Genomic DNA, 10119 nt, shown 5'->3' on the forward strand with positions numbered 1-10119 from the left:
ATGTGAAGAAATAATGAATATGTGCAACTCTACTTAATATTAATTAAAGTTATTTATCTAATACACCTACTACCATGCTTGCAAATGATAGAGTATACTTTAATCTTGTCATTACAATACTTATTCCTATGATACTGCATGTTAAATTTGCAAATATGCAAAGTAACTAGAATAAAATTCTGAATACTTAATGATAGACAATTATCTTTAATACAAAATGTGTATAAGTGGATAAAGTGGATTTTATGAATTACCCCCTCAATGGCATATGACACTTAGCATAATGGCATCATATTCAGCAATTTGAACTATATAACAGGTACTCAAGCTCCATATTTTACTATTATTTATAGGATAAGCTTCACAATAAGAAACTGCAAGTACACAAAAAGAAAAGTGTCACTGAACATTATGCAATTAATTTTCTTATGATATGGACTTGTGTAGGTAGGTTCCATGTGTAGAATGTAATAGAGAGAGTGTGGTTGCAATTTTACAATCAACACTTCACCAATGTTTCATTTATGTTAGTGCACGCCTAATTGCATGTTCAGACAACAATTTCAATGAAAACTAAACAATTAAACAACAATTAATTTTTCTTTATTTTATTTAAACCATATTTAAAGACGGTGATCCCAGTAGATCAATAGATATCCTGGGCCTTCCTTAAGGAAAATATAATACATGACAATTCAATATCATACAAAAAGATAAAGAATACAACCAAAGGTAAAAAATACACGACAGTCAAATTATACTCTTGAACTATATGATTATAAAGTAAAAAAACAAATAAACAAATAGGTAAATAAATAGATTTATATATTTTTTACTATTGAGTACAAATAAATACCATATACATTATGTGAATCATAGTGCAATGCCTCTAGTGAGCAGATCTTCATAGCCTCTGCTCCTAATTTGAGCTCCGTTTAAAACTTTGAATTTGAGGAATTGATTATTGGATACATTCAGTTCTTGTTTCTGTAATTCCATTGACAGTTTAGTAGTACAGTGTTTTTTAAACCATTAACCTACAGTTTAATCCCTACACAATATGCGCTTGTTGCTGTAATGTAGGAATTTGCATTGTGTATGTTTTAGTTTGCCTCTGGGTGCTTAGATAAAGTAAGAGAGAAATGCTATGTTGCATCAACAATGATTGGAGCCTTCATCATTTAAAATACTTCAAATCTCATTAACTACTTCTATTCTCCAAGTTGATTATGTGTAACAGCTTTCTGAAACTATTCTAATCTAAGCTTGGCAGCATAGATAATATTATGATTTAGGGTATGCCTACAGTGGCATACAATATACAGTAGGTGGAGGGGTGAACTCCCCTAAAAAAGCAGTGTAGGATAGAAGTGCACCATTTTTTCTTTAACACACCAGACTAGAAACTTAACCTGCAGACCACCAAACACCAAGCATTGAGGTATAATGCACCAACCAACCACCACCAATACCACCATCGCTGTTAGAATATACTCATACGAAGCTTATGCACATTGTTAAGCAATTAATACAGCTGTGTAGTACACTATAGGAAAATTATTACACAAAGGTTAGATTTAATGCTTGAAAAAATTTCCTGAGGGCCTGCAAGGCCTGAAGGAAATTTTTGAATGTATTAAATCTAACCTAAGTATAATCATTTTCCGCTAGTGTATGATGCATGCTCTACTACTAATTGCTTTAGCCAATCCCCATCTTTTAATGTTAGTTTTGATAACCATCGGTTGTAGCAGTCATTGGTTGCTATAGTGATATGATCAGTATACTGTGTGCATATTTACATTTAGCTGTGCGTATGCCGATTTGTGCTCCTGTAGTACGTGTTAAACTCAATCACAGGAGCAGCAGTAAAGTACGGATATGATGAATAACTATAGTATTGTATTAGAAGAACTTGTTTGTAAATGCTATTTTGATAGACATTCGTCAAAGAAATAAACATTTCTTAAAGCATTTGAGAGAGAATAATACAGTAGTCACTTTTTGGTCAGTGCAGACAGGTAAAATCGTGCAATGATTCATAACCAGGCAGGCTATGACCTACAGTAGGGAAGCGGCCTCGGCGCAATTGGAGTAAATGTATATGAAAAAAAGAAAGGTCTTTCTTTTGAATCATAAAAACCAATCATCAATATATATATATATATATATATATATATATATATATATACCCCCGATCAAAGAATGTTGTGAAACCTACCAGGTAGAGAATTACAGAATATTAGAAGTGACAGGCAAGTCTAGTACCCAAGGCATATCAAAAAAGAAAATTGATTGGTAAGTACATCAAAGACAACCGCATTCAAAGGGAATAAATCAGCAGAAAGATGATCGAGAAGAAAATAAATTACATTACTAACAGTAAAAATACTATAATAGAAAGCAAGTAGGTTAACGTTCAACCTACTGAACTCTAATATTTTATGTTTGATCTGGTTTAATATTTTCCTTCTTTCATCAATTGTTTGCCCAGTTAAATTAGTAATTGTGAAAGTTCAATGAAACGATTTTAAATGTTCATTAAAACGTGTGCCTATTTATCTACCATTTGTAATAGAATAAATAAAAAAATTATGGTTTTAGTTCTTTATTATTAGAAAATAAGTTCACAAGAAACATCAAGTTAAACAGTTACTTTGCTATGGTTTGAACTGATTTAAGTCCATTCACCTCTAGTAAAAGATAGCAATATTTTTTTGAAGGTTTCTAATTTTTATGCATAGACTGCATGTCATATCATATACAGGAATCATACTGTAGATAAATCGAGAAACCATTCAAGCAGTAGTAGGGGACATAATACAACCGACAAAGACACTTGTAACCCCTTCTCCATTCTTAAAATGATAAAATACACAAAACCATGTTTTTTTCAAAATTTATATGCTGTCAATCAGTAGTTTGAGAGATTCTCTTCCCTAAAGAGTTTCACTTTCTGAAAACAATATCATTGTCGATATCTTTGGTCACATGGTAGTGTAGTTGAACTAGTTTCTATGAACCTTGCAACATACAGTACCTACTCAAACTGAAAATAATACAAATTTGGTATAAAATGACACACTTTATGCTACAAAGAGGAAAACAAAATATTTTTTTTTATTCACATAATAGATTTAAACTTCGACCCTATTTACCTATGTGGCGACACTACTAAGATTATGATTATATTGTGAGTGATGTTTTACCCTACCTGATGTGTTATAGTATTGAATACATTAGTACATTCCCAAATACTTGTGAAAAGCAAGTGATTCAATAGGAATCGAACCCACGACCTCCAGATATCTAGCCTGGTGTCATAACTAAATGTTGGTCCCGCGGAGAAAAACCCTCAACAATTTCTCTTGTGCTTAGTGACTAGTTTTGAATCTGATCCCCAAGTAGCAGTAACATTCTATTTCAATGTTGAATATGACCTCACACATCGGTCCTCATACGGACTTGATTATTACTGGACCTCTAGTCCAGCAGATTTAGGCTTTCGGATGGTGATGGATGCATTAACTATATAAAATATTACCATGTGACAAACTGATATTAAATGCATCATATTATAGCAAGATGACCGAGCAATGAGATTAAAAATAGGTCTATAAACAGATGAGTTTCATGTAGTTTGATCCTTTTGGACCTATGGTGTAATATTCTACAGTAGCAGAGGGAGGGACAGGAGGGGGGGAGGGACCGGAGGGGGGGGGGGGAGACAGGAGGTAAGGCTTTTCTATTATGGGTTGAACAGGCTACTAGGCCTAGAAGGAATTCTCACGTAATCAGATTTGGTGGGTGTCTTGGGAGAGCTAATATAGTATGATTAATGAGTCTAGTTATTCACCTTCTACTCTTACATTTTATAAAATGCCTCATATCATTTAAGGCATAATTTTCAAGAGATGACAAGTGCGAGAGGTAAAAGGGTAGCAGATTTATTTACAAAAAATCTAATGTCAGCCCCTTATATAATGACAGAGCCCCTTATATTATGACAAGGCTCTATCCAACATTGCCATTGGGTGTGCAGGACAGCATAGAAACTTTGGTATTTAGGGGTTCTAAAGTCTATAATCAATTTCAGCCTCGTAATGTATACAGAGTATACTATCTACTGTATACTAGTAAATAAAAAAATATATTTTAAGTACGCTCCAAATTCTTAAAAATTGTGGACCTTTTTCGATTTGGAGAGTGAGCAGGCAACATCATAAGATTATATTTCCAGATTCAATGTTTATATTAGCAGGATTTTGAAATGTCCAATGCAGTTTTAAAATCCTAAGGTAGATTTATACGGTACTGTAGGTCTCAATCAAACTCTAGAAACTTAAAGGTGCTATCAAATATGGATACCTGTATTTACAATGAAAAATCTGCACTTTTGCCTTAGAATTAGTTTTTGGAACAACAGTACTACAGATAGATGTTTGCTTAAAGCAAATACAATAAGTAGAAACATATCAAAATGCAAAACCATTAACATTTGAACGGATCTATAGTAAGCTTACATAACAATTGTACAAGCCAGTTACCTTCTTTTGTCTCAACAGACAGCATATTTGAAACAGGCTTTGTATAAGAACAAGCACAACTCGACGGCCATTCACATTGACCAGATCTGAACATTCTAGAAGCAGTAAATCTTTGGTGAAAATTGCAGATTTCAAACAGCCTTAATTCTGTCAGAACTTGGTTGCATTTTAGGTTTTGTTCAATGGCCACAATGTTAGATATTAACTTGACGAGAGTTTTGCATAATTACGGTTTCAACACTTCACCTACCTTCTGTACATTTTGATCATTTGAATTGAACACAAAACAAAATCAGCGATGCACGTCCATATTTCATGACACCATAATTTTATAAAAGGAACACAGATGCTCCTTGACAATGAGTTTACAGAACACAAAAGAAGATGAGTAAGGTTTGGAGATAAAAACTTAACCAAAAATGTTAGGTATGGATCAACAAGTTAGAATTTGGAAATTTAGGAATATGTTGACATTTTTGTTTCCTGCTGATGCGATTAAACCAAGTACTTCCATACAGTACCGTACTTAGAATTATTTAGTAAATATCATCAGACAGTTTTATACTGTATTCATCAGTTTAAGATGTGTGTTCAATACCCTCTGGTCTGAAAGTTAAAATGTAGTTTAATTTCATTGTATGCTTGTTAATATTTTCCATCACCATTTAAATTCAACAGGAAATTAATGTAATCTTTGATCTCCTAAGGGCTGGTGTTATTATTGGGTATGCTACCTTAATTATTAAACCATACATCCAGGGGTAGTCGCGTTGCCCTACTAAGGTCTTAATGACCCATATACTTACCGTTATGGGTAGGGGCATTACTAAACTAACATCGCAGTGGCTTGCACACAATATAATATTTGATTCTTTTAATGAATTCAATCTTTAAATCCAAATTTAATACTGAGGTATCTTCAAGGAAACAGGACCAAAACTCAGGTATTAATTAAATTTCCTACATTCTTTATGGACAACTCAGACTGAGTTGTGGGTGGAAATTTGAAGCTTCTACTGTATGAAAAAAGGAATAATAAAACTACTTCTGGCCTGTATCTACTGAAATACAAAGGGTAGACAGATCATCAGGAAACAAGGATAACATAGGCATGATTAAAATAAGTGGCCTGGTATTCACTTGAAAGTTAAGGTCCTTTATTATAATAAAGCAATTAAGTACATCACAGGCATACACATTGCACAAACATATTTACAGAGTTTTTGTATCTTGTAACGTCTTGTATTAGTGATTTCATCAAATTTATAGTGGAGAATTTTCTGATCAGAGTTAAATAAATTCATTCTGGAAAAAAAAAATATAAATAAAAATAATTTAAAATTTCAGAAATAGAAAATTCAAGTCTTTTGCCTAGGCCTACTTTCCGTCATAAATCCTAACGCTTTCCAATTGTCAAATTTAATCACAAAATTTTAGCTCTTGAGTTAAAGAATCTGCATAAAACAAAAACTTATTATTGACTGTATCTTTGGTAAAGTTAACAATAATCGCAATGGATGCAAGTAAGATGTTAATACTTAAAAGAATTACAAATCAATAGGCTAACCTAAACTCTAATGAGTTTAAATTCAAAGAAGAAAAGCATGCTAGCTCTTGTTAACTACTTAATCCCTTAATTTTCTAATCTTTTTAACCTCAAACAGTTCTTCTACTTTGAATTTCAAACAAATAAAACAACTTAAGTTAATAGATAAGTCCACATTAAATTAGCATTCTCATCAACTATCATTATAAACACAAATGACCTTACAATCACCACCTGTAAAAAGAGTATGACATTAATAATAGTATAATTTATGTTGTCAGGAACTAAGTACCTCTCTTGATATTTCTCTCTGACACTTCCCCTATTTGGTATTTTTGATTTATGTTTCACATACTTTTCAACACAGGGCTCATCATATCATTTTATTCTAGACAGATCCAATTTCAGTAAAATAGGAGTCACCACTTGAACTAAAAAGTCACAAACTTCATCTCTGCAAATAATAATACTGTACGTTGCAATCCTTAAAAGCATTAAAAAAAAATGTCTAATAGCAGCATGTAGATTAAGGTAGTTTATTCGGAGACAATTACTATTTTTTTTTACAGTGGCACGCTTTCATGCTGAACTTTTAATTGGTCAAATTGCAACTCTGCAACTTTTGTGTCAGTGAAGTATCTCACTAATAGGCTTACAGTAAAAATGTTCTATCTAGATCAATTTTTTGAACATTATAAAAAAATAACCATAAATTTAATTTCCTTACTAACAAAAATTTTAAAAAAAAGTATCAATCTCTCATTGTGTAATTTATTTATACTGTATTTTGCTTCAAGTAATTTTGTTTGCACTATTGAACATTTACTAACCATTCACATGATCATGCACTAACAGGCATCAGGTGAAAGTGACAGTAACAATTTCCTTGGTGATGACCTTGATCAACCTGGACATTGAGGGCAGTATTGTTCTTTTATAGAATTCATGGTTTCTGAACTGGAAAAGTATTAATTACTATTGACTGATTGGATTATAATGAGGACAACAAATTTGCTTTATTCAAAATCATTCAACATTTGAAATTCCCATCATTTTTTAAAAGAAATAATTCTAAAAATCAGTATCTATAACAATGATGAAAATAGATCTCTATTGTCTATAGCAATATTCAATAATAATAATAATAATAATAAAGTGAAAAGATACACATGGGGTGAAATATGTGCTTGTACTTACAAAGTGTAATAGAAAAAATTGCAGACCATATTCAGGTCAGTGAGATTAATAAGAATAAATGATATAGTACCCTGCCATAATAAATTTGAGAGAAAGCATAAAGTTCCTGTCAAAGCTCACCACTATTTCCCCCACATTTTCCTTGTTTAGTACTGTACAGTAGTAGTTGCAGAGTATTTGTTCAAAGTCGAAGTAAAATTTATGTTCAACATGAGCAAAACACTACGCTGAGAACTAAATTCGGGCACATACGGCATCGATGGTTATCAGACAGCGTGACCCTATAGAGAACGCAACACAAATAGTAACGCGCAACACATTATTTTTAAATGACAGTCCGTTCAATCCGCCATTGGTATTCAAAGACGGTATAGTCAAAGAACTTTTGTAAATTGTCTTTACAAGGATGCACTACAGTCTATAGGTTTGTGCCGCTGTTTCAAAAACTTATTTCCTAACAAATAAAAAGCCCTCTTCAGAGATTTATTCGTTGGTCGACAGTCATACTACTGAGTGTGTGTTTGGCTTAATGTGAATATTGCTGTGTTTTCTACTAAGGTATGGTGAGGGCATGTCTCTGGTGTAGAGCATTTTCATTTCATTTCATCACACAGGAAGGCCTATTCCTCCAATAACGAACAATAAAATTTTGTGTCTGATGAAGATGTACTAGAAGTAGATCGAAACGTGTATGCGTAATAAATTATTGGTTTTAATTAACTAAATTACTGTACAGGTTTACATAGTATCTCTATGCTTACACTTGACTGCATAAATAACTACAGTATATTTTAACTGCCTCAGATCCCATTGTTGACTGCATAAACAACTTGATCTATGACAATAAGTATATAAACACATCATTACCAAAAAATTCCTGCTACTGAATACATCATCAAGATGGCAACATACTCTATACATCACTAAAATATTACAGGGTCTGCTTCATTTGCCTTCTATTAAAAAATATTTTATTTTACACTTTATTTTGTCTGCATGCCTATTTTTTGTTCCATGTTTAAGCTGACAGATTTAATATATTACATCTTGACAAGAAGCCAAAATATAGCCATATCAATAAACAAAGAAATTAATGCCAACAAAATTTATTACTGGATAAAATAAAGTAAAAAAAATTGCCACTCTTAAAGCCATAGCATATTCAAGAGGCCAATTACCAAGTAAGTGTGCAAATGGCAAAAAATTCATGTTTAATGTACAGCAATGCATTTTGGATGACTTGGAAGATGAAAACAACTACAAAATACTAAAGAGAAGAACACACAACACAACCCTCTGGAGAAACTGGTTGCCCGAGGACTTGCCATCTAGAGGCAATGCACCATAACTAATTATATAAAATATAATTGTGGTATAATCCATTCAAAAATCACATTGAATTAGTCTTTTACAAAGACATTAATATGGTTTGAATAAATAAAAATAATAGTAAAAGCAAAGTATCATAACTTACCACAAAACTTTAACATTGTTATGATTGTACCTGAGCACTGATTCATTAAACACATCCCAGCAATCTGTGTTCCCCAGCAGCACGAGCAGTTCAGAACTTATCCACAATTGAAACAGAGAGTAACATTGAGCATAATAACATGTTCCAAAACTGAGAACAAAGCTACGCAGAGAATGGTCAACAGAATCAGCCAAATCCACTAGGAGATGACCGTGTTTTGTAATTCTTCGGCCACGATAAAGTCGAAGGGCATGGATTAATGAGCACGATGTGTTGCTGTATCATCAAAGCATGGACAGACTGGCGGCCTTCAGAATTACTGTCTTCCAGTGATGCGTGCAAACTATCAAAGATAGCAACAACATGTAATCACCCCTCCTGGGTTTTAAACAAGTAGTTGAGGACATACCAATTCATACGAATAGTTTTTAAATCGAGGTTACTGATTGTCCCACTTTGTTTTTTTTTTATATATATATAAAATTATGATATGTTTATTGTTTTTGACAGAAAGTATTTAAAATTATTTTGCAGATAAATCCAGAGAAATGATTCAAACAATTATCACTTCTTAAAGAAAAAAAATCCTCCTCTTCATTAACTTACTGATGGAAAATAAAAAATAGCTGTAAATTTAAAGAAAACTTTGTTACACTGAGTAAATACAAGTGCTGGTGTTAAACCAGAAGCAGTGAAATTATAAATCTTTAAAATGGAAAGACTGCGTGGTAACTTGCAATCACAATCTTAGTGACAACACTGTTTACTGTAAATCCTTTATCGCCAAGTTGCAGTAATCATCTATCGCCGGAGGAGAAGTTTCTGCGTTGGAATTTTACCTGATCACAAACTAATCCATTTGAAATTCCAATTACTACAGTATAATCCATTATGAAGAACTTTTTTTAAAAAAACCAAAGTTTTCTTTAAGGTGGAAATTTGCTCACAATAAAACATCAAGGTATAAATAATCTCATGAAAGAATTTATGACAAGCTAAACTTAGGACTGGAACGCTGGATGTGTGAATGACAAATGACTGTTCCGAGTTTCATTCCTATTGATTATGCTCCACATCTGCCCAATCAGGCTAAGATTAGTCGTGCATGAGTGCCCACACTCCAGATGTTATGAATACATAATATCGCCTACGGGATGTGATCGTTTCTAATCCTGGATTAGTTAAACCATGTTAAACTCAACAGAAAGTCCTTAGAGACTAAATTTTCAAAAGGGTTGATCCAGCTTTCTGGAAAAACTCAAGCCTTACCATTTTAAGGCTGTCAAACATCTTTATTCTTAGTTTCTGTTTATACAACACTTTTATTTCTTATTCATTTTTTCCATTAATTTTTC

The 10119-nt window shown here is 32.6% G+C and overlaps 1 protein-coding gene across 2 annotated transcripts in view; it reads right to left on the reverse strand.

Annotated features, from left to right (window-relative positions):
- Positions 1-9784, reverse strand: part of LOC117122638 (F-box/LRR-repeat protein 7-like) — a 35534-nt gene extending 25750 nt beyond the window's left edge. Inside the window, exon 1 of one of the 2 annotated variants that reach the window (XM_033268309.1) lies at positions 8765-9784. In XM_033268309.1, coding sequence (XP_033124200.1) covers positions 8765-8819 — 55 coding nt within the window. In that variant the 5' untranslated portion in view covers positions 8820-9784. Of the gene's footprint in view, positions 1-4547; positions 4778-8764 lie in introns of those variants that run through there. The other variant, XM_033268308.1, reaches the window with a different exon arrangement.
- Positions 9785-10119: the final 335 nt, after the last annotated feature.

This window comes from Anneissia japonica, unplaced genomic scaffold (assembly GCF_011630105.1).
Source record: "Anneissia japonica isolate Jap-2015-1 unplaced genomic scaffold, ASM1163010v1 scaffold287945_len1679841_cov205, whole genome shotgun sequence".
NCBI classification, from domain to species: domain Eukaryota; kingdom Metazoa; phylum Echinodermata; class Crinoidea; order Comatulida; family Comatulidae; genus Anneissia; species Anneissia japonica.